Genomic DNA, 25,546 nt, shown 5'->3' with positions numbered 1-25,546 from the left:
CAAGGAAATAGAAGCACAAGCAGGTTAAAGTAACCTACCCAAGACAACAGAGCTAAGAATTGATAGAGCTGCCAATTTATCTGTAGAACCCAGGCTCTCAATAGTTTTGCCACCCCTGGGAACAGCAAGGGAGAGAGTAGTGATACTATGGAAGGAGCAGAACTTCCTCAGAATCTGAGCTCCTGGGCCTAGGCTTCCCAAAGATGCTGCCAGTCTTTGGGAGAGCATCACGGCGCGCCGCCTAATTAGGCAAATACAAACAAACCCATCACTGATGTTTTCAGCCGCTTATGAGAGCGGAATCCTGCTGCTGATAGCTTGCAAGACAACAAAAACACAAGCTCCAGCCAAGATGCCTGCAGGAGATGAGGGGCTAATCACAGGACAGCGGGACCCAGAGGCTGGGCCAGAGGGGCTGGGGGTGGTGAGCTAGCTACAGTGAGGGCAGCCACAGCAGGACGAGGGCTGGACTAAGACCCACTTCCAGCCCCTTACCAGGCCTTGGGGTGAGCCAGCTCCCCCAGTTGTTGTAAATTATCCACTGGGCTCCTTCCCAAAGCCCAGCAGAGGGCAGGAAGGGCAGGCAGGAGGGGAGGTGATGTTTGGGGGGATATGGCTCATGGCCATGTAGTTTCTCTGGCTAGACCTGAACAGCTGTGGAGGGCAGGGCCATTTGATGGCATGATGAGGACAAGGCTAGCCATGAAGACGTAAGCCTGAAACACTCAGCCACACAGGATGCACCCAAAAAGCATACTGGGGAAACTGGCAGAGGATCATGGCTACTTCCGCTAGTCAGGAAGGGGTGCCCCTTATCAGCCCCCCCCCCAGGAATCCCTACCCTACCTCTCTCTAGGTGATCCTTAGGTAATGGAGGCAAAAGGGGCCTTAGAGCTCTAATACCTCATCCAGGGTAGAATTCTCCTCTTTAGTGTCCCTGACAAGTGATCATACTACCTATGCTTAAATATAGCCAGTGATGGGGACCTCGCTATCACCTCTGGCAGCCCAGATCTTTTCTGGACAACAATAAATTAATAGCTTTCCCCCACATTAATTCTGCCCCTTTGTAGTTACATGAACACATCTAAAGCCCACAAAGAGATTTAGAAATATTTGAGGAGAGCTGTTGCACGTCCCTCCATCTCTGTTTCTGTCTCTTAAGCCCTAGTCTTCTCTTTAAAAGGCCAAATGGAGGAGGTTGAGGACCCAAGACCTGGGAAAGAGAGCCAGCGTGGCTCATGTTGGCATTTATATTCAAGCCTGCACAGCAGCAGGAAAGTTGCTTAATGATTTATCATTCTCAAGCTTTTATTTATCTATTATTCATCACCAATGGCATAAGAGGCCCCAAAATTTTAAGTGTCCTGAGCACCTAATAAGTGCTTAATCAGGCCCTGGGGTTCAGGGGGTGGTGGTAGGAATGACCAGCAAAGAGCCACTTATGGTTCAAAGTAACCAGAGGTTCCTGGGCACTGGCGGGGTGGGCCTCATTTTCCAGTTCCTGTTCTTCCTGAAACAAAATTTTCCCCAAAAGTCATTCTGGCTGCTTTGCCCAGTATTTCTCTGTTTCCTTCTCTCTCCCTGTGACTCCATTTTCTCTGTTTGTGAATCTCAGTCCAGGTCTCTCTGTGTGTCTCCTTATCAGAACGCATGTCTGGGAGTGCCCATTGTGGCTCAGTGGGTTAAGGACCCAGCGTTGTCTCTGTGAGGATGCAGGTTCAATCCCTGGTCTCCATCAGTGGATGAAGGATCCAGCATTGCCGTAAGCTGTGGCATAGGTCACAGATGCAGCCTCAAATCTGGTGTTGCCATGGCTGTGGAGTAGGCCTCAGCTGCAGCTCCCCTAGCCTGGGAACTTCCATATGCTGTAGGTGCAGCCATAAAACTTAATTAATTAATTAATTAATTAAAAGAATGCCTGTCTGCTGCCAAGTACCCTGCTTTCCAGGGTGACACCTTGCTGTGTCTATCCACACGCAGCACCTTCTGTGCTCTCCTTCCTGCTTTAATAATAGCTTCCCCGAGAGTTCCCATCGTAGCTCAGCCGAAATCAATCTGACTAGCATCCATGAGGACGTACGTTCGATCCCTGGCTGAGCGCAGTGGGTTAAGGATCCGGCACTGCCGTGAGCTATGCTGTAGTTCACAGACATGGCTCGGATCTGGCGTTGCTGTGGCTGTGGCGTAGGCCGGAGGCTACAGCTCCAATTCAACGAACCTGGGATCCTCCATATGCCGCAGGTGCAGCCCTAAAAAAAAAAAGACAAAAAATAATAATAATAATGCAATAATAATAATAATAATAGCTTCCCCAACATTCCTGAACTTAAGCCTACCATACTCTCTCTCTCTCTCTCTCTCTCTCTCTCACACACACACACACACACACACACACACACGCACACAAACCCGCTCCCCCAGCACCCTGGGGATACCCACTGTTGTATTCCTTACACTGAGATCGGGGCCCTAAGAAGTCTCCTGCTTTGCCAGCCCCGAACACCAGCACCCCCACTCTCCCTGTTCAGGTGTCCCCACCCTCAGCTGTGCTTATCTGCCCATCTCCCCCAACCCTGCCCCAGCCTCCCTGATTTGCCTGCTGTCTCCACAGGTTACCCGCAGTACCTGGTGGTAGGGAACCACTTGTCGGGGGAACATCACCTGAAGATCCTGCGGGCAGAGCTGCAGGATGATGCTGTGTACGAGTGCCAGGCCATCCAGGCTGCCATCCGTTCCCGCCCCGCACGCCTCACCGTCCTAGGTAAGAGCCGTCTGTACACTGGTGAGGATGCTATGGGAAGCACTCTGGGCTCAGCTCCAGAGACCAGGAGCCAGACTGGAGGGGCCTCCCCCCCAGACAAAGCACCCCAGCATTGACCCACAGGGCTCTGGCCGTGGCTGCGCCACGGTGTCCGTACCTCCCCGCCAAAAGGGAGAAAGTGAACGTCCCCTCCCTGGACATCAGAAGGCCAAGGCCAGCTGACCTGTGACCTTGCCCAGTCCCAGCATGTTCGACTGCCAGAGAGAAAACTAAAAAGGGCTCCTGGGTGCTTCTTTATTCTATCAGGAAGCGTGTTCTGCATGTGTGACCCATGTCAGGGCCCGCGCTCAATGATGGAGATACAGAGAAGGAACGGGCGCAGCCTTGTTTCTTCCTTCTCAGTTGACCTCCCCTGCTGTTAACGAAGCCCCGTCTAGCCTCTTCCCAGGGCAGATTCAGCCCGGAGCTCCTCTGTTTCCCCTTGATTTCAGCATCCACAGGAACCACCCTGACCCTGCTCCTTCCCACCCTCCAAGCTCCCTGGGATCCTGGCCCTCGGGCCTGGGAGGACCAGGCTGCCTACATCAGCTCTAGGGAATGTCATTTCAGCCTCTTCTAAATCACACCTTTGCCCCTTGGTCTTTCTTCACTTTGGCTTCCCAGGAGCCCAGCATCCCTGGGACATCCTCCAGGAAAGGGTCCCACTCTTTAAATTGGGCACACATGCCTGGAGGCCAGGGGATGGGCTTAGCTACCCCAGAAACTGCCTCGTCCTAATTTAGAGTTCAGTTGCCGTCAGCTGCCTCCTCGGGTCAGATGTTACCAAGGAGCCAGGCCAGCCGCGAACCACGCAGGGCGCATAAGTAATAATAGCTCATCTTTGGATAGCACTGCATAGCAACCCTCATGGCATTTGCACTTCTGTTACCTCGGCTGTTCTGACACTGGTCTGGTCTGTGGGATGGGGATTGCTGCCCCCGAGGAGAGTCTAAGGATCAGAAAAGCAAAGGGAGCGCGTGGGCTAGCACACAGGCCGCCAGGAAAGGAGGGAAGTCCAGCCTCCAGCAGCTGTTGTGAACTTGGACAACAGGGTCAGCAGCTGGAGTGCTGCCTCCTCGCCGGCAGGCAGATGAGGCACACGGCTGCTCAGAGATGAAAGATTTAAGAGGGTGTCAGGTTATCTTCAGATCTACACGGCCAGCACACAGGGCAGATTGTCCCAAGCACAGCAGCAGACAGGGCCACTTACTCAGCTCAGAGCGTGGCTTCTTGACACGGGGAAGGGAAACTGAGACCTCCTTCAACCTCTGAGCCTCCCCTGGCCTGTGACGGAAGGAATGAGAAAAATAAACCTGGATGGAGGGTCGATAGGCTGGGATCCCTTGACCAGAAACGGGCCTCTAGCATTAGGGGGAGAGGCTACCGCCTTCATCTCTCCTGGGATGTGGCTACAACGGGACCAGGTCTACAATCGGTGTGGGGATTGAGGGAGGAAAGGAGAGTTTGGTGCCTAATATATTTTCTGATCTTCGAGGATTGCAAAATGCCAGAACAGATGTGCTCAGGAGAGTCGTTGGATCTTCCTCTCTGGGGGATTTTCAGCACCACCCCTCCCACCTTGTACCGGTTCTAGGGGGTCCCAGAGATGCTAAAATGAGAGGAACCCCAGCAGTGCCCACTCCTGACTTCATGCAGGACCAAAACCAGATGGAGATGTCTCTGGGCCTCAAGTTTCCATTGTGGTATCAGAGCTTCTCCTGGTCACATCCAGCCACGTACAGTTTCCTTTCCTCTCCACCGTCTTAGTGAGATGACAAAGTCCACGTTATCCCAGATGTTTTACAGATAAGGAAAGGCTCTCATGGGAGGTCACACAGCTTAACTAACCCTCAAAATAGACCCCAGAGTTTCCAAATTCAAGCCAGCACTCTGTGCCCAGTCTCCGCATTCCTAAATGCTAGCAGATTCTCCTTTGTCTGGCTGGCTAAGAACCAGGCTTCTGCGAGCAGGACCTCGGGATCTGATCTGAACAGCCTTAATTTTGCCTTGGGTCACATCTAAAAGGCATTCAATTCCCTGTCTCCCTCTCCAGTGGCCTGAGCTGGCACTGCTTTCTGGGCGCAGAGCTGGTTTGTGCGGGAGATGTTTTACAATCTGGAGGTCAGTAGACGAGGGGGAAGGTAGCGTTTCCAGGAGACCCTGGCAGGATGGCCTGGGTGAAATTTCTGAGAGCCAGAAGGGGAGACTGTGCTGGCATTTGTCCATCAGCCTTTCATGCAGATGCCAGGAGAAGCCTTCCTCCTAAACAGATTAACCCCAGGTAGGAAAGAGCTTCCCCAGGCTTGGCCCACAGTCCTCTGGACTCCTCAAGGCTACCTTAGGTCCCCACCCCTCACCTGGTTCCGTGGGTCCCCACCCCTGAGCTGCTGCTGAGGGCTCTGGTTGAGTTTCTCCACAGTATACAGCCCCATCTACTGCCCTGGAAGGAGGCCCTGCATGCAGAAGCTGACCCAGCCTTCTGGAAAGGGAGCCCTGGTCTATTCATGGTAGTGGATAGACAAGGTTTCTGCTCCAGCAGAGAGGAGAGGGGTGTTTCTATCCTGGCCAACCGGCTTCCCAACCAAGATCCCATCTGTTTTGCCATGGCATCTCAGCCTGGGAAAATGTCCCAGCCGGCTCCCCAAGGGGGACACTGCCTTCCCTGTGTTCCAGGAATGAGAGAGCTTCCTAATTTAGTCTGTATTTGCCTGAGATAGATTTTTAATTAAATAAAGTAAGAGCCTGATTAGAACCTGTGGAAGATGTGAGAGCAGAATGAGATGGTATTCCGGCAAAATTGCAAAGCAAACACATTGGCTGGAACAGAGGGAGACCTCCAGGGTCTTCCATCAAAGCACCAAGTGAGAAGGGCAAATACGAGAGATTATATAGCCAACAGATGTGCATTGTTAAAATATGCAGCTGCCTGCAGCCTGCTAGGAGAAGCCAGAGGGCCAGCTCAGAGTCTGCCGTGCTCCAGAGAGGGCATAGGGACCGGGCCCGGCAGCCAAGCCTAGAGTCACAGACACATTAATTAGCCTTGTGTTTCCAACTCTCAGATGCAATCAGGCAAGAAGCAACTGTGAGCTGAGTCTTTGCTACCCGCAGGGAGACAGAGAGGGGGCCAGGAGACCCAGAAGAAAAAGGGGAAGGGACAGATTCTGTGAAGCACAGCAAGGCAAGGATTGGGCATCTTTCCACGCAACATCTCAGGAGTCATGGCATCAGGGACAGAGCAAAAGGCTTGGAGGCAACAGTCGCAGTCCTGCCATTAACCTAGCTGTGTGATCTTGACCTTGTTTCTCAGCCTCTCTGAGTCTCAGTTTCCTCATCTGTAAAATGAAGATAAGGATAAATAAGATGACCTCTTATTATTTGACCCTTTTTTGTTTGTTTGTTTGTTTGTCTTTTTGCCTTTTCCAGGACCGTACCCATGGCGTATGGAGTTCCCAGGCTAGGGGTCGAATCAGAGCTGTTGCTGCCAGCCTATGCCAGACCCACAGCTACGTGGGATCTGAGCCATGTTTGAGACCTACACCACAGCTCACGGCAACGCCAGATCCTTAACCCACTGAGCAAGGCCAGGGATTGAACCCATGTCCTCATGGTTCCTAGTCAGATTCGTTAACCACTGCGCCACGGCAGGAACTCCTTGATGCACTATTATTAAGAACTGTCCAGCTTCCAGAAAGCTATAATTATACAGCCATGCACACAGCTACATCTCCCACCTGTAGGAACCCCTGAGTTAAAAAATAATAAAACTGTTACAGGTCCAGAGCTATAAGGATGATGTTGCATTTGATTCTCCTAACTTCCTGAAACTCAGAACCCAGAGCAGGAGCAAATGGACACCAAGGATTTGTTTGACAAGCATTTACTGAGCACTTGTCGTGGGCCGGGCACTGATCTAGGCACTGGAGAGTCATCAGCAAATGAGAGAGAAACGCACCCCTGCCCTGGTGGAATTTGTGTTCTAGTGGCAAGAGAGACACTCGATAAATAATAAACATTGAGCCAGTACACTGCATAGCTATGTAAGACATCAGATGGTAATAAGTGCTATGAAAATGAAAAAGCAGAACCGGATAAGGAGGATTGAAAATAGGCAGGCAGGGGAGGATGGTGGATGTCAGGTTAATTATTAAAAAGGGAATTTCCCAGCCTTCCTACCCCATTTCCCTCTTCTTCCTGGCCCGTTCTAATATTAACTCTGCTGTCTTGGGGCTCCCGTTAGAAATAAAGCTTCCTAAATCAATATGAATTATTTAACGATGGAGAGTAAGTCAATTCAAATAAAGAGGGCATCTTTAAAATGACATCAAACCCCAAATACTCAGGGGCAAATGGATAAGGTCCAGATGTGTCTTTCCCTTGTGCCTGTTTTCAAAGCCACAAGCTCCATCTGCAACTCTTCCAGCAGAGGGAGCTGCAGGCAAGGTCTCTTAAGCTCATAGCACCGGCAGCACCCCCACCTCTCAATCCCCTAACCTTCCGAGTTAGTGGGTCCAGAGAGAGAGAGTGCATAACTCAAGTCCTACAGCAGGGGAAGGCAGAGCTGAAACAGCCCAAGAGCACTGGTTTCTAAAATCATTCTCCATGGAGTTCCCATCGTGGCTCAGTGGTTAACGAACCCAACTAATAATATCCATGAGGATGCAGGTTCATCCCTGACCTCGCTCAATGGTTAAGGATCCGGCGTTGCCATGAGCTGTGGTGTATGGCACAGATACAGCTTGGATCCTGCATTGCTGTGGCTCTGGTGGAGGCCGACAGCTACAGCCCCGATTAGGCCTGGGAACCTCCATATGCCTCGGGTGTGGCCCTAAAAATACAAAAAAAATAAAAAATAAATAAAATCATTCTCCAGAAACCAGTGGTGAGAAAGGCTGTTGGTAGCGGGTAGTGAGGAAGCCTCTTCTCAGAACAAAGCCCGAGTTCCCACCTGCCCTCCCCTCTGCTTGCTCTCCAGCCCCTTCTGCGGCACACACTTCTGTGCCTTCTCTCCTGTGTTTCTGTCTGAAATGCCCTTCCCACCCTCCCTTGGCTAACTCTTGCCCACCTGTCAGGATTCATCTTAGATATTGCCTCCTCCAGGAAGCCCTCCCTGAACCTCACATGGCCAGACCAACCCACTCTGTACTCCCCTAGCCTCTGTCCTCATATCAAACAGAATCCTCACTTGACACATTATATTGGAAGTCACTGTTCACACTTCCACACACACCCTCACTGGGTTCCTGGGAGGTAGTAAGCAGTCCCCATGCCTAGCACAGCCCGCAGGCACATATCAGGTGCTCAGTAAGTGTTTGTCAGGGGGTCTGACATGTCAGCCAGTCAGGAATGGGGCTGACGAGGGTGCCTGCACTGACCCTCACCCCAGAGAACAGTATCTGGCAGGTAGGACGTCCTCCACACACGTGAAAGTTGTGTTGTTCTGTGTTGTGTTTAGAGAGGCCATGCGGCTTCGGTGTTAAGAGCCAACTCTGAGGGCCAGCTTGCCTGCTCTTGAAACCTGTGGTATGGTTTTACACAATCATTCAACCATCCTGTGCCTCAGTTTCTTCGTGTGTAAAATGGGGGAATAACTTACCTATCCTCTTAGGGTTATAGGAAGATTTCATGAAATAAGACAGGGAAGCCTTTTCTCAAAACAGCGCCTTGGTGTTCCCGTTGTGGCTCAGCGGGTTAAGGACCCGACGTGATCTCTGTGAGGATATGGGTTCAATCCCTGGCCTCGCTCAGTGAGTTAAAGGAGCCATCATTGCCATAAGCCATGGCATAGGTCAGAGATGCGACTTAGGTCCAAGGTCGCTGTAGCTGTGGCATAGGCTGCAGCTGCAGCCCCACTTTGACCCAGAGCCCAAGAATTTCCACGTGCCACAGGCACGGCCCTAAAAAAAAGGAAAAATAAAAACGAAACAGTGCCTTGTATGCAGCAAGGCATGTAAACGTTGGCTCTTATTATTATACCTGTTTTGTTGTGTTACTCTTATTCCTACAATGGTAATAGACACCAACAAGAGACTCCTCCTCCCTGGGGGATCAGGTTTGGTGTCCTAGAGAAGCGTTTCCATCCTGCACGGAGGCAGAAAGATACGAATCCTGAAGCCTCTCCCAGCTTGCGAGCCTGGGAAGACAAGCAGAATTGATTTCCTTATCTCCTCATTAAGCATGTTTTGCCTGGGCCTCGGCCTGGTCTTAGGTGCCATATCACATTTGTGCTGTGTGCCTGTTTCCTGCCACATTCATTACCCTGCAATCACCCCCAAATAGGGGCAGCAAATAAGCCAGAGATGGGAGAGAGGAGCCAAAAAAGCATCCTTATCTCCTGAAGTTCCAGCTGGGAGACAGTGCGGAGCTGCTGTGAGCCTCACCCCACATGTCCCGCCCCTGCCACCCACTCTCCCTGCCCCCTTCCTTCTCCTCCACCCTGCGGGGGGGCCAGGCCACCCCAGTGTCCCCTGGGCCAGGAGCAGATTCTGCCCCTCCCTTCTCTTTGGCCACTGCTCACCCTTCTTTGGCTTCTTGGTTTAACGCTGTGCCCACCTGCGCGTCCAGGTTACCTGGTGGGTGTGGCTTGGAGTCGTTGAGTTACCTGAAGCTGACAAATGGTCCCGCTCTTCTAAATTTTATTAGAAGCTCCCTGAGAGTGAGGGACCTGGTCTCTGAGGTCCACATTTGGGTTCAGTGCCATGTGCCCGCTGAGTGGTGGCCATAGCAGTTGTTGATGGGGGATCAGGGGGAGATAAGGGTCTTCCTGGAACTCTGTAGCCACTGGGAGGAGGTGCTTGGCTTTGGAGCTGAGTCCCAGTGGGCCCTCCCTTGTGCTGCATGCTAACCTTGCCCTCTACCTCAACAGCCTGCCTGTTCCTCTAATTGGCCATGTTGCATGGACAGGAATGGCCCCCCTCTGCACCTTCTCTATCTCCTTGTGCTTCAGCTAAGCCTCAGGGGGAGGTTAGGAGAGGCCGCTCTTCCCTAGCCAGGGCCCATCCATCTAGGAAGGAAGTGGAGTCAGGGGAAAGGGGGAGACTCACAGGCGCTGCACCACGGCCACTTCCAAGGCTTCACAGTGGCTAGGGATCCATCTGGGATGGAGGCAAACTCGGCGCTGAAGGTAGGTGGCAGGGAGCAGACGGGATCCTCTCCAACAAGGGGGAGACCCGATGCAAAGGCTGCACCTCCCCCACCTTACCCCACCCGCCATCATCAGGGACAGTTGGAACAGCCTCAGCCAATGAGAGGAGAGCCAAGTGATCTAATTAAGCGGCTTTGCTGAGGTGGCCCAAAGGCCCGCCTTGGCCTTGGGCAGTGCTCACCACTCAAAGCTGAAGGCAGCACTCACAGGGCCAGCCCTTCCCCTCCTGGTCCAGCATCTCTTGCTTTCAACACCAGCCCAGGGGAAGTCAGGGAGGTTCTGTAGGAGCCCCCCCCCCCATGGTCTGCCGTATGCAAGGTGCTCAGTTTCCTGCTCCTGGCCCCCGCCACTCCATTTCTAGTCCTACTGCCCCCCCCCAACACTAAATGGCTTAGGCTGTCCAGGGCAGCCCTGCAGTCTTGAGTGTGCCTCCATCATGCCCAGGGCGCTGGCATTTCTCCAGGTCCAAGCAGGATAAGGGCCCTCGCCTGGGAGTCAGGGGACATGCATCATTGCCCTTGTCCTGCCACTGAGCAGCTGTGAGACATGGGACCATGGTGCTTAACCTCTCAGGACCCGCTTTCTTTCTCCTTGGGAGAACCAGGAGCTGGAAAGATACGTGCAAATCCACCCACAGTTTGACTCTGCTTCTCCCTCATTCGATCATGGTTTAGGGCATGAGGGGCATTGTTCCCTGAGTCCTTCTTCCCTCGCTCCCAAGAGCAGGGATAATATGTTAATTAAGTGTGACCTTGGAGGCGCTGAACAGACTCCACTGCACGTGGAGGGGCCAGTGGGCTCAGTGCATTGGCGATTTGCAAAAGTCAGGACCTCGATCCTCCGGCGTCAGCCCTGCAGCATGAAACCAATAGCTCTATGGCTGCCAGTGAAATTCAGGCCACTTTCCTATAATTTCAGAATGCAGCTGCCTTGATGTGGCCCTCACCCACTCTGCCATCACCGGGCTGCTTCCTCTGGCCTGGGAATGGCCTCCAGCATCCCTGCCCTCCAGAAAAAGTACAGGCAAGAGCCCACCTCTCTCCAGGTGCCCTATTACCTCCTCAGTCAGGACAGCCAGCTGCCCACTGGTCATTTACTAGGCTCCCTGTTTATCATCCATACACACACCATGTGTCAAGGACAAATGCACTAGGGTATGCACATGCACATGCACACATACACGCATGCACACACACAAGTTCAGAGCCTGGCCAATTTATCAGTGCCCCCACAGTGGACAGACATAAGAACACTCAGTCAAGAGAACAGTCCATGTAGGGAAATAAACAAATCTTGGTGACTCAATGAAAGTATTGAGGCTCCTCCTTATTGGGCCCAGAAAAGAATGGAGTGATGGGAGTCTGACTCCTGCCCCAGCATGAGGCTGGGAAGAGTCACCGACACTGACAGGGAGGAGCAGGGCCAACCACTGCCCCCTCCCCACCCCCCAACTCCTGGGAGTTAAGTGCCCTTTCCTGGCTCTAGCCTTTGGAGCGGTGTGGGTGTCACACGCAGGACCCTGCCCGAGGCCAGTCCTGGGGAAAACCCAAGAGGCTGGGGCTGGGCAGGGAGGTCTCGAAGCAGAAGAATAACTCACTCCTTCTCTGCTGTGACCTGGGTCCCAGCCCGAGACGAGAGTTTCATGGCAAATTATGGATTTAAAACTAGCAATGAATCTCCATTACAGCATGAAATGAGAAAGGAAAATGCCACTGAATGGAAGCCTTCCCCCAGTAGCCAGTGGGCAAGGGAGGGATGTTAGAGATGAAGTCACACAACCCCAGGCAGACCCATAGAGCCACCCCAAGAGACGCCACATCCCAGGCCAGCAGAGGACACTACAGTGACAGGATGCAATGCCTGCCAGCAGGGGCCAGGAGCCAGCCTCTTGCTGGGGGCAGTTTTCTGCAGAGGCAGGATGCACAGAGCTACTCTGGCCTGGGAACAGCCAGAGCTTTGGCATCTTGCCACTGTGTTGGGACGGGTCTCTGCCATAGATCCAGCTGGAGAGGGGCATTTCAGGCACCTTGACCCCCTGTCTGCATCATCCACACAAGAGCCTGTTTTAGCTCCTCACCATCTCTGCCAGGCAGGCCCGAGGTCTCCTCTTACAGATGAGGAGGCTGATACACAAAGAGGCCCATTCAACTTGCCCCAAGTCACACAACGAGAAAGAAAAAGAGCGAGAACCTGAACTCAGGTTCTTTCTGGTTGGAAAACCCTTGCCTTTTCTGCAAAGTCATGCCCCTCCCCTTTCCCAAACTTCTGCTCAGAGTTACTGCTTCCTGACTCCTCCCCTTAAGATCACAGGTCTCGGAGTTCCCATTGTGGCACAGTGGTTAACGAATCTGATTAGGTTGCAGGTTCGATCCCTGACCTTGCTCAGTGGGATTAAGGATCCTGGGTTAAGGATCTGGTGTTGCCGTGAGCTGTGGCCGCAGACGCAGCTCGGATCCCGCGTTGCTGCAGCTGTGGTGTAGGCCAGCGGCTACAGCTCCAATTCGACCCCTGGCCTGGGAACCTCCATATGCTGCAAGAACCGCCCTAGAAAAGGAAAAAAAAAAAAAAAAAAAAAAAGATCACAGGTCTCTTTCCAGCCCCAGGGAGCACTGCCACCCCGCACCTGCCTGGAGCCCAGTCTAAGCCCTCTGGCTTCCCAGGCCCCCAGCGTGGGAGAGGCAGCCTGCTCAATGAACTAAAGGCTTCCAGAAAACCTGTCCAGGCAGCCCTGTTCCCCAGACACGCCTTGGGAGCCAGGACCTTAGACCCACAGCATCCATCTTCCATCCCAGTAAGCCTCCCTGTCAGGGGACTACCCGTTGCTCCTTTCCCCTGTCGCTCTGGGCCTCTAAATTATCCTGTCCATGCGGAGGTTGTCCTAAGTGGGAGGTTCATAGGCACCAAGAAGCCCGCACAGCTGCCTCCATCGCACAACAATAAATAGCTGAGCCCCACAGCCCACAAAGTCTGGCTTCCAAAAGAGTGTCACATTTTCACAAGTCGATCAAGGTGTTTGTAAATGTTTATAGAAAGGGAGAACTTTCCATATGTAAATATGGCAGGAACAGTGTTAGCAGCTGACAGATCACCCAGTGCCAGGAACATCGCTGCAGGCTCTGTGGTGGAAAGCAAGAAAACGGGGAGCAGACTGGTGACCGCACAGCCTCCCCCTGCCACCTCCAAAGAGCCGGCCCTCCTCTACTCCTAAACACACCCTCTGCTTGCTTCTCCTCTAGCTACACACAGAGAAAGACACACACTCTGTACGGTGATCGAGAAAATTCAATCTGCAGGTGAGTCCATTGAGGTCCCCCAAAAATAAGCTGGAGGCTGCACAATGCCTGGGAAAGGAAAAGGTCTCTCTGAACCTTCATGATCAAGATCAAGAGAAAGGCGGGCTTTGGCAAGGCTCATCTGGCACTGCCCTGTCCGTCCTCCAGCCCCAGCCACAGGTACCAACTAGACCCGGGCACCACTTCTGCTAAGGACCAAGAGAAGCCTCTGAAAGGACCACCCCCCAAACCAAACCTCAATGAGAGAATGTTAGAGCTGGAAGGAACCCGCCAATCAAGGCTTCTTCCTTCATTGTGTTTTTCAACACACACGTATGCATCTTCCATGCACCAGGCACTGTTCTAGGCATGGGAAATATACATCAGGGATCAAAACAGACTAAAACCTCCTGCCTTGATGGAACTTTTATTCTAGCAAAGGGAGTTGGGCAATAAACAATGAACATAAGAAGAAAATGTTATACTTTATTAGAAAATGGTAAATGCTATCAAAAAATGCAGAGTGGAATATAAGGGAAAAGGGCAGGTTGGGCAGTCCAGGTGGACTTCTCAGAGGAAGTGCCTTTTTCATCTTACACTTTACTTTTTAACAGCCACACTGAGATAAAACTTACCATTAACTCCATCTATTTAAAGTGCACAGCTCAATAATTTTTAAAAAATATATAGAGTTATGCAGCCATCACCATCATGATCTAGTGTTAGGCCATTTCTTTAAAAGATCTCTTGTCACTCTCTGCTCCCATTGCCAGGCCCAAGCAAGCACTGATCAGCTTTGTGTCTCCATGGATTTGCCTTTTCTGGATATTTCTTATAAACAGAATCCTACAGTATGCGGCTTTTCATCTGTGTTGTAGCGTGTGTCCACAGTCCATTTGTTTTCTTGCTGAGTAGCATCCCACTGAGTGGTTAGACACATTTTGTTTATCCTGTCATCACTCAGTGAACATTCAGATTGTTTCCAGTTTGGGGCTGTTAGGAATAATGCCGCTGTGAGCATTCCCATACAAGTTCATGTGTATGTATATGTTTTCATTTTTGCACGGGTAGATTCCTAGAAAGTGGAAGCTAGGCTATGTGGAAAATTAACGCTTAACTTCTTAAGAAAATGCCAACGACGTTCCAAAGTGGCTGCGTCATCGTGCTCTATTCCCACAAGGAGTGTATGAGAGTTCCAGTTTCTCTACATCCTTGCCAACACTGAGTATTGTTTGGCTTTTTTTTTTAATTTCTTAATTGAAGTATAGTTGATTTACAATGTTGTGTGTGTCGTTGTTTGGCTTTTCTGTTATGGCCAGTCAAGTGTGTTTAAAGCGGTACTTCTGCTAAGTTTTCAATTTGGATTCACCTAATGGCTTATGTGTTGAGCATCTTTTGATCTGATAATTATCCTTCTTTTAATTTTCTTTGGTGAAGAATCTATTCAAATCTTTTGCCCATTTTTAAATTGCATCATTTGTCTTATTGTTACTGTGTTGTAAGAGTTCTTTGTATAACGCAGATTCAAGCCCTTTATCAGCTATATAATTCGCAGATATTTTCTCTCAGTTTTGTGGCTTGTCTCTCCATCTTTTTGATGGTCTTTTGAAGCACAAAAGCTTTTTATTTTAATCAAGCCTAATTTCATAGTTTTTTCCTTTTATAGGTTGTGCTTTTGATGGTCTATCTAAGAACTCTGTGGAACCCAAGGTCACAGAAATTTACTGCTATATTTTCTTGTACAAATTTTACAGTTTTAGCTCTTACATCTAATCTATGGTTCATTTTAAGTTGGTTTTGGGATAATTTTTATTTGTGAGGCAAGGAACTAAATTCGTCATTTCTATATACAGCTATCCAGTTGTCCCAACGTCATTTGTCCCCACTGTATCGCCTTCATACCTTTGTCAAAAATCAGCTAATTGCAATGTATACATCTAAGGATAACCTGACCCCCTTGCTGTACAGTGGGAAAATAAAAAAAAAAAAAAAAAACCAGCTAAGGGTTTATTTCTCAACTCTGTTATGATGCATTGATCTATAGGTCTATTCTTATGCTAGTACCAAACTGTCTTAATTACTAATAGCTTTACCTTAATTTTTAAAATCAGGAATGGTAGGTCCTCCAATTTGTTTTTATTTTTTTTCTGAAATAATTCTGGCTATTTCGAATCCCTTGTATTTCCATACAAATTTTAGGATCCACTTGTCAATTTCTGCAAAATGGTTGCTGGATTTTTATAGGAACTGTGTTAAAGCTACAGGCCAATTTGAGGAGAATTATCATCTTAACAATATTGAGTCTTCCAACCATGAACATAGAATGCCATCTCCATTTATTTAGTCCTCTCATTTTTCCCAGCAATATTTTATAGTTTTCACTGTATGCCTTCTATTTATTTTGTTAAATTTATTCCTAAGTATTTTATTCTTTTTGACGCTATTATGAATATAGTTGTTTTTTTAATTTATTTTCAGATTTTTCATTGCCAATATATAAAGACATAATTGATTTTTATATATGGATTTTGGGCTCTTGCTAGACTCATTTGTTTAAGTTTTAATAGTTCTGTGAATTCCTTAAGATTTTCTGCAGGCAGTACCATTTTGTCTAATGTAGTTTTACTTTTTCGTGTCTGATCTGATGCCTTTTTTTTAGTCATTGGACTGGTAGAACTTCCAGTATGAAGTTGAACAGAAGTGGTGAGAGCGAACATTCTGGCTTTCTTCCCAATCTTAAGAGAAAGCAGTCAGTCTTTCACCATAAAGTATAATGTTAGCTGTAGTTTTTTCATAGATGCCCTATATCAAACCAGGCTGAGGAAGTTTCCATCTGTTTCTACTTTGTTAAGAGGGTTTACCATGAATGGTACTGGGTTTTATGAAATGCTTTTACTGCATCAATTGAGATGATCATGAAGTTTTTGTTCTTTATTCTATTAGTAGGGTTGTACTAATTAATTTTCAAATGTCAAACCAACCTTGAATTCCTGAGGAAAATCTCATTTGGTCATGGCGTATGATCTTTTTCAATGTTGCTGGCTTCAGTTTGCTGACTTTTGCTTGAAGGCTTTTCATCTATATTCACAGTGAACAACGGTCTATAGTTACTTGGTGATGTTTTTGTATGGCTTTAGTATCAGAGTAACACTAGTCTTGAAGAATGAGTTGGGAATGTCCCTTTTTTACTTTCCGGAAGATTTTGCGAAGAATTGATAACATTTATTCTTTAAATATTTGATAGAATTCACCAGTGAAATTGTCTGGGCCCACGTTTCCTTTGTGGGAAGATTTTTCATCATTAATTCAATTTCCCAGCTTAGTTCTAGTTAGATTTTCTCTGTATAAGGTGGCCTCTGAACAGACTTGAAGAGGTGAAGGATTTAGCTGTGATTCTTGGAGGAAAATCCCTACTCAAAGTGAAAAAGCAGAGTTATTGAAGGATTCTAAACAGAGGAGTGATATGATCTGACTTACATTTTAAAAGGACCACCCTGACTGCTGGATTGAGACCAGATTATAAGAGAACAAGGGAAGAGGCCTGTAATAAGAGGCTCTTGCAACAATACACGAGATATGAGAGGACCCAGACCAGGACAGTAGCAGTGGAAGGAATGAACAACAGTATTAGAGAAGGACAGGAGGCAAGGATCGTGCCAAGGATTTTGACTTGAAGCCTTTTATCCCTATAAAATTAGATACAAAAGTCTGAATGAAGAAGTGCATTTCCAGAGCAAGTTTTCATATTTTTAAAGGAGATGTCTATATGCTTCCCCAAATGTAAGAATAGCTAATCTAGACCAACGCTGCATTTTTAGGAAACCATGGCTCAGAAGGGTTGGGTTCCTTCCCCAAGGCCACACAGCAAACTAGCAGTAAAGCTAGGGCTGTCCCAGATGCCTTCCCAATGCCTTGGGGGTTTGCCTAGTGGTGTGTATAATGGGTACCCTACCCCACCCGTCCAATGAGATGCACTCACCCCTGCCCAGGAGCCCCATGGGAGAGAGCAGATGTACATAGATAGCCCGTCCTCTGCATCCAGCTTCTGGTGCCCACCTGCCTCCCAGGCTAGGGTACCCCTCCCAGTGCCCATAGCTGCCTTCACAGTCACCTGCTCTCCTTTTCCAGAGCCACTGATCCATATGAGATCCACAAGCTCCAGAAAACGCTGCCCTCCACCCCCCAAGAAAAGATCCAAGAGAAAGCCTTTCTGCCACTCACAGCTCGCTTTTCACACAGAATCGCAGAAAAGCGCAGCTTATCTGCCTAAGAGAATGAGAGCCCTTGGTTTTTATCTGTGCAGGGATCTTATCTGAACAGGTTCAGGTGGAAAGAGTGAGAAAGAAAAATAATTAAGGGGGAGGCAGGTGAAATGTTGACATTATTATTACTTAAGTGCTGCAACGCTTTTAGTTCATGTTTTTATACCTGTGACACCCAGTGAGAGGAAATCAGCTTGGCCCATTATCTGAGCCGCACACCGGCTCACCCCACCTCCCCACCACCTATAAATCTTATTAAACGGGTTCCATTGGCAAGACAGAAAAATAATTAAGGCGAAGGTGGGTGAAATGTTGATGTTATTACTATAATGCAACAGCCTGTTCAGTTTCTACACCAATGAAATGCAACCGAGGGAAATCAGTTTTAAAGATTACCTTTCCGAGATGCAAATCCGAGGGCAGAAAGCTGGGCTTACAGAAGAGCATGTCAAACCAGGAAACATTTCCAAGTCTGTGCCAGTCTCTGAGGGGCTTTTAAGCCCACGATTTACCTTTTGACTGCATTCTATTTTCTTGCAAATCCTTTATTTCCCACTTATTTATTGACTAGAGACACAGCACCAAAATGGAACAAAAAAAAGGGGGGGAGAGTGATTCTCCAGCCGTTGGTCTTAAAAATCCATAGCCGGAAATGGTTCTCTAGAGGGAGGATTTTAGCACTTGCTGTGAACCAGTGCTTAATTGAATCGCTTTCTCTTCGAGGTGTGCCCGCCTGGAGGGGATGGCTTCTCCTGATGGCCACTGGTCAGAGGAGCTGCCACATCTTATCTTGCCCGGGGGAGTGGGCTGCGGGCTGTGGGCAGCATTCACAGGAAAGGCCCTGAGCCTGACACACATGAGGAGTCTGAAACTCTGTCCAATAGCGTGTGTCAAATGCCTCCTCTGTACAAGGCAGGGTGGGGTCAAGATGAGACCATCAGAGTGAGCAGAGGCCCTAGGACTCACTGAGCCCAGGCTCACAAGAGGCAGCTGGCAGCTGGCAAACCAGATCCGGCCCACAGCCCTGTCTGGATGGCTCCCAGAGTAGCTTTGGAGTTTTTTAAATTCATCGCCAACATTTAAGATTCTGGAGGGTTTTGTATTAAAAATGCAGATTTCTGGCTTCTCTTGCAAAGATCTGGCAACATTAGGCCCCTTTGTCTGCTTGGCAGCAGTTGTGTGTGATGGCTGCTCCCTTCAGGCAGTGTGGCCTCCAGCCCCGACTCACCTTGGCCACTTAATGCCTTCATGTCACCTGCATGGAATTCTGCCATCCGGATATTGCCAACCCTGGACCTGCCGTCAGGGAGCTCAGAGTGGGGGTCAATGGTTAAACTAGAAATAGAAACCAGGAGAGGAAATGAAAGAAGGCAAAAGGCCAGCAGCACCCAGTTGTGCCAGTGAGTCATCAAGGGCAGGCTTGCAAGGGTTTTAGGTGAGGTTTCAAGCATGAGAAGAGCTTGGCCAAGGTGAGTAGGCAGCGTGTTCCTTCCCTGCGCAGAGCAGATCTCATGCAAAGAGCCCGGAGCTTGGAGTTGAACTCCTCTGCTACTCGCTTCCTAGTAAGGAAAGACCCCTATGCAGGGTGTGGCCCAGAAATTGGACCCAGGATGAAGGTGGAATGGGATCTCCTTCATGGGCAATGAACTAAGCAAAATTATTCACGTTCCCCAACATGGTCTTTCTGGTTAAGCTTGCATTCCGGTTAATGGAGAGTTATCAACACCAAATCTACATCAGCATCAAAAAAAAAAATAAAGATGTGTTAAAAATAGACCCCCCCCCAAAAAAAATGGAGTTCCTGTCATGGCGCAGTGGTTAACAAATCCGACTAGGAACCATGAGGTTGTGGGTTCGGTCCCTGCCCTTGCTCAGTGGGTTAAGAATCCGGCGTTGCCGTGAGCTGTGGTGTAGGTTGCAGATGTGACTCGGATCCTGTGTTGCTGTGACTCTGGTGTAGGCCAGTGGCTACAGCTCTGATTCGACCCCTAGCCTGGGAACCTCCATATGCCGTGGGAGCAGCCCAAAGAAATAGCAAAAAGACAAAAAAAAAAAAAATAGACCCAGTTTCAACTGAATGAATGTGAGTCACTGGAATAACTTGTGAGCAGCCTCATTTGACACAAAATAGGCTTCTGTCCCAGGCCCTTCCTGCTGCCCTGGGCAGTGGGTCTCTGAGGACTCTCAGAGAGCCTCGGGAGCTTGCTGTCCAATATGGTAGCCGTCAGCCACACATGGCTACTTTACTTTAATTTCAAATTAATTAAAATTAATTAAAACTAAAAATACGGTTTCTCAGTGGCACTAGGCTCACTTTAAGTGCTCAGTTGTCACATGGGGCTTTGGGGGGTGGGTGCTGATTTAAATAAGATTCAGGCATTCCTGGCCAAACTCCATCTAATCCTATGCCAGCAACCCAACAGCAGCCAACAATGGAAACAGGTTCAAAGACTTGGACCCGAAGGTGTAGAGGTCAGCTTCCTGGAAGCATCTGCATTGATGTCAGAATGCAGCCCATGAGTGGAAGCTCTCAGCAACTCCCTCACTCCTTTATTCTCCAATCTTTATAAATTCCTACCATGTGGAAAAGCATTGTGTAGACACAAAGGGGGAGTGTAAAACATCATTTGTGCCCTCAGGGAGTTTATCGTCATTGGAAAAAGAAAACATACAAACCATTTACAATCAGCCAAGGTGGAATGAAAGAAGTATAATGTATGTATTGACAAAATACAGAGAAAGTGTTCATTTCAACTGAGAAAATCTAAGAAGACTTCACAAGGGAGGTGAGTTTTGAACTCTTCCATGGTAGAATGAGTAAGACTTTAGTAGACTAATTATTTAAATTATTTGGTATGTTATTTCAAACTAAATGAGTTATCACCTCACACCAATCAGAATGGTCATTACCAAAAAGTCTACAAATAATAAATGTTGGAGAGGGTGTGAAGAAAAGGGATGCCTCCCTACACTGCTGGTGGGAATGCAAATTGATGCATCCACTCTGGAGAACCATATGGAGGTTCCTTAAAAAACTGAAAATAGAGCCACCATATGATCCAGCAATCTCACTCTTGAACGTATATCTGGAAAAGAAAAAACTCTAATTTGAGAAGATACGTGTGCTCCAGTGTTCATAAAAGCACTATTTACAATAGCCAAGACATGGAAGCAACCTATGTGTCCATCAACAGATCACTGGATAAAGAAGATGTGGTATACACATACAATGGAGTATTACTTATCCCTGAAAAAGAAGGAAATAATGCCATTTGCAACAATATGGATGGAACTAGAGATAATCATACGAAGTGAAGTAAGGCAGACAAAGACAAATATCATATGATATCATTTGTATGTGAAATCTAAAAAAAAAAAGCTGATACAGATGAACTTATTTACAAAACAGAAATAGACTCTCATACACAGCAAACAAACTTATAGTTACCAAAGGGGAAAGGGGGAGAGAAGGATAAATTAGGAGTCTGGGATTAACATATACATACTGCTATATATAAAATAGATAATCAACAAGGAACTACTGTATAGCATAGGGAACTCTATTCAATGTCTTGTAATAACCTAAAATGGAAAAGAATCTGAAAAAGAATGTGTGTATGTGTGTGTAACTGAATCGCTTTGCTGTATACCTGAAACGAACACATCATAAATCAACTATACTTCAGTTTAAAAATAAAAGTAAGAAGAAGAAGAACCAGGAGTTCCCATCGTGACTCAGTGGTTAACGAGTCCGACTAGGAACCATGAGGTTTCGGGTTCGGTCCCTGGCCTTGCTCAATGGGTTAAGGGTCCGGCGTTGCCGTGAGCTGTGGTATAGGTCGCAGACGTGGCTTGGATCCCTCATAGATGTGGCTCTGGTGTAGGCCAGCGGCTATAGCACCAATTCAACCCCTAGCCTGGGAAACTCCATAAGCCACAGAAGCGGCCCTAGAAAAGGCAAAAAGACAAAAAAGGAAAAAAAAAAAAAAAAGGAAGAAGAACCAGAACAAAGACACAATGAGATGAAAGTCTGGTGCACCCTGATTGAGGGGCCTGTGCTGGGATGGTTGTAGTGGATGAGGAAGTACCTGGGAGCTGGGGCTCAGCAGGAAAGGCCTTGAGCAATGCCAGGAGTTTGAACTTGGATATGAGCAGTGGGAAGTCATCTCGGGTGCCTGGGAAAGTTCATCACCAGCTCTGATGGTACCAAGGAAGAGAACCAGGTGGTGTGTGGGTCTTGGATCTGAAGGCAGAGAAGTGTTGGCTAGTTAGACCTGCTTCACAAAAGGTAGGACAACCAAGACTTTGCCAAACCTTTGCTAGAGACCAAAAGAGAAAGAAGTGCCCGGAGAGAGGGTACCAAAGTGGGGTTGAGAGTCACTGTCCTCAATTTTTGTTAGCCAGGAAACTCCTATGAATGCCTTTAATCCCATTCAATTCAACAGGATTCTAGCAGCAAATATCCTAAGCAACATACAGTTTCTTTAATGATCCAGAGGTTTCCATGCCTCGGGGTCCCGAGACACTTAATAATTGGCTTTTGCGGCAGGCTCACTGCAGGCGGCCCCCAAGAGACCTCCCCCTCTGACGCATGGGGGAAAATGCCACCCACAGGTGCCAGGTGACCGGGACACCTATCCAACATCTGTCCCCATGGGCCCGCCCACCTCCTAGCCCCTGAGCCATGAGTTCGGGAGTCTCCTCACTCACCAGTAGGTGAGAGGATGAAAACCAGGGGTGTGAGGTTGCCGACCCCTCACTAGCCCCGTCCCCTGAGTCTGTGGCTCTCAGCAGCCCTAGAGTCTATTAGCACCTCTCTGGGAATATTTAGCTGGAAACAATTTCTAGTCGGGATCTGTTATAATTACTAATTAGATCTGATTATAATTATCTCTCGCTGCCATCCCTTACCTGACATGCAGGATAGGACAGGGCCTTGCAACAATTAGCCGTGAGTCTTTCCCAATACACTGGCTGATTAGGAACACAATTGCAGGGTCGGGGGAAGAGCCTGGCTTATTAGAGGGAGGCTGCTGTTTACCAAGGAATGTTGTGATCAAATTAGATTAAAATTAATGAAGGGGGAGACTCGGAGTGTGGAAATGCACGTTTTTCCCCTCAAATGTCTCCTTTCAGTCTCAGCTGATGACATCATGGGGAGAAGGAGCTGAACTCCCATTGTGTTCCCCGGCTTTGCCCCATCTGTGGATTCTGGGGTTTGATGACCACCCCAACTCTGTCCTGTTCTCCTCAACCAGCCAGAGTGACACAGGAGACATGATGAAAAGACTCCCTAGGGGGAGTTCCCACAGTGGCGCAGCAGTAATGAACCTGACTAGTATCCACGAGGACATGGGTTCAGTCCCATGGCCTCCCTCAATGGGTTAAGGATCCGGCATTGCTGTGAGCTGTGGTGTAGGTTCCAGACGAGGCTTGGATCCCATGTTGCTGTGACTGTGGTGTAGGCTGGCAGCTGTAGCTCCGCTTCCACCCCTAACCTGGGAATTTCCATGTGCCATGGGTGCGGCCCTAAAAAGCAAATAATAATAATAATAAGAGTTGCCTACATTAAAGGCTGTCATGAAAGTGAGAGGAGTAGTCAATGTGAGTGTGTCTTATAGTCTGTGAAGGTCTGAAGAGAGGCTAGGAGCTGTCACCCTGGCACAGATCACAGGAGAGCTGCTGATGGACGTCCCTTCTCAACTCTGCGTTTGGTGACAACATGTCCGCAGCTTGAAATTGGCCATAATGGGAGGATTCAGACCAGAGAACTACCACACACTACAAGCAGGGTTTTTTGTCTGATGTGTCATGTTGTGTTTGGCGAGCTGGGTTCACCACCATGCTGTCGCCCTGGTCCTTCCCTTGACAATCTGGAACCTTAGGTCGGTCGTGGCACCTTTCTGAGGCCCTGGTTTCCTAACTCTGAAGTAGAAGCAAGTATTCCCGTCTGTCCCCACTATTCAAAGAGGCTATTTGAAGCGAATGGATGCACCCTGCGCTCTTTAGCAAAGCCAGGCTGGTGAAGCCCCAAGTGCGAGCCATTATTTCCCGTGATGCATGTCCCTTAGTTAATCACCCTTTATCATAAAACAGGCAAGAACAGGGACGCAGCCATGACTCACAGCAGGGACACTGCCCAGGCTGGAGAGGCTGAGGGTTAGCTCAGCAGCGCCTTCCAGGGCCTGGTCTGGGTATGGACCCTGGAGAGCACACCCCCCCCACACCCCGCTCAAACCACAGGCCACTCTGGAGGGCTGGAGTGACAAGGCTGGACCCCAGGGGGCCTGCCTCTGACCCAGGCTCTACCTCTCACTCTTAGGTGACCTTGGGCGTCTCACTTTACCACCATGAGCCTGCAGGGATTGGCTAGAAGGTAAGATATGATTCTGCATAGAAAACTATTGGAAGAGTATAGATGCTAACCTAAGGCAAAGTAGGGGCCGTGGGGTGCAGAGATGGACTTACATCTCATTCGTTGGATGTAAGTCCATCCACCTACATGCAGGTGGGAGCACTGTGTCCCCCATCACGCAGGTAGTAGGGGATAAGCCGTTCAGATTAAGCACCTGCTGTATGCCATTGCTCTTCTAGGCACCAAAGATACAACAGTGAGCAAAGGAGAAAAAGTCACTCTTCTCGTGGGGCTTCCACCTGTGTAAGGAGATGAACGAACAGATACTGTAATATCCTGAGTGAGTGTCATAACTTAAAATGAAGCAGGTCGAGGAGGAGGAGGAAAGGGGTAGAATAGGGGTGCTATTTTATGTGGATAACCACAGAGGGCCTCTTTGAGCAAGTAACATATAACCAAAAACATGGAGAGCTAGGGAGCTAGCCCAGCAAACATTTGGAGAAAGAATATTCCAGACCATTGGGGGTGGGGGTGGGGTAGGGAGTAGATACAGCAAAGGCCCCGAGGCAGGAGTGTTCTCATCGTCCAAGAACAGCAAGGAGGCTGCGTAGCTGATGCAGCGATATTAAAGGACAGAGGGATGGCATGAGGTCAGAAGGAGCAAGGGGCCAGATCTTGTGGGATCTTGTAGATCACAATAAGGACTCAGATTTTCCTCTGCTTATGATAGAAACCACCAGAGGCTTTGAGCAGAGGAGAGACACAATGTGCAAAGGATCATCCCAGCTGCTATTTTGAGAAGAGATCAAGGAGATGGGGGCGGGGGCGAGAGTGCAGGGGGAGAGCAAGAACGAATGCAGAAAACCAGTTAGGAATCCACTATGCCTTCCAGGTGTTGTATCGTGGTGCCCTAACTGGGGCGGCAGCAGTGCAGGTGTGAGAGGGGATGAGAGCCCGTAGCCATTGCAGTGATGGATCCACAGCATTGGGGTCTGAGAGGGTGCAAAGTCAAGGGCGCAGGAAGGTGTCTGGTCTGAGCTGCTGGTAGGGTGGAGCTGCCATTTGCTGAGACACGGGAAGCAGGACTCTGTGTCCGGCACCCCAGGCAGCACATAGTGATGCCTCCCGTCAGGAGAGCCTCCGATGAGATGGGGGCACCCACACAGGCTCAGAGAGGGGCCAGTGCCCCTCCAGTTGCACAGGCTTGACTGCACACTAATGGGGCCCCCTCCCTCAGCAGCCACCCCCCAACCCTCCACACAACTTGAGACCACAGGGCTGAGAGCACTCACAGCCTCGCCTTATCCTGAGACATTGCTGCTGGCATGTGAGGCTCTGAGAAGGAAACCCTGGGTATAAACTATCATCCAGGCCCTCAGATACTTCAGAGTCTCTGGGGGGCACTGGGAGAGGGGTGGCTTATGTACCCAGGAGAAGCTTCCATGCAGAAACTAGGTCGGCGAGAATAAGTGGAGCAATGAGGGCTGTGAGCAGTCAGGGAAGGCTTCAGGGAGGAAGCAGAACTTGAGTTGGAGGAGAAATCATTTGGGGCTCAGCCAGAAAGGGTGGAGGGCCCTGGAGGTGGGCAGCAGAGAGGGGGTTCATGCAGAGGACCTTTGGCAGGTGGGAGTGCAGGAGAGGCTGGAGCCAGGTGACAGAGGTTTGAACTCAAGCTGCAGGTTCAGCTCCATTCTGCAGGTGGAGGGTACCCTT

General features: G+C 49.1%; 1 protein-coding gene across 5 annotated transcripts in view; it reads left to right on the top strand.

Moving 5' to 3' along the window:
• Nucleotides 1-25,546, top strand: part of KIRREL3 (kin of IRRE like 3 (Drosophila)) — a 572,756-nt gene that overhangs the window by 480,149 nt on the left and 67,061 nt on the right. For all 5 annotated transcript variants that reach the window (XM_021063119.1, XM_021063117.1, XM_021063118.1 and 2 more), the window contains one exon: nucleotides 2,615-2,764. In XM_021063119.1, the coding sequence (XP_020918778.1) occupies nucleotides 2,615-2,764 (150 nt within the window). The remainder of the gene's footprint in view (nucleotides 1-2,614; nucleotides 2,765-25,546) is intronic.

The sequence above is a fragment of the Sus scrofa genome, chromosome 9 (genome assembly GCF_000003025.6).
Source record: "Sus scrofa isolate TJ Tabasco breed Duroc chromosome 9, Sscrofa11.1, whole genome shotgun sequence".
Classification (NCBI taxonomy): Eukaryota; Metazoa; Chordata; class Mammalia; order Artiodactyla; family Suidae; genus Sus; species Sus scrofa.
This window is presented reverse-complemented; position numbering and strand designations above follow the sequence as displayed.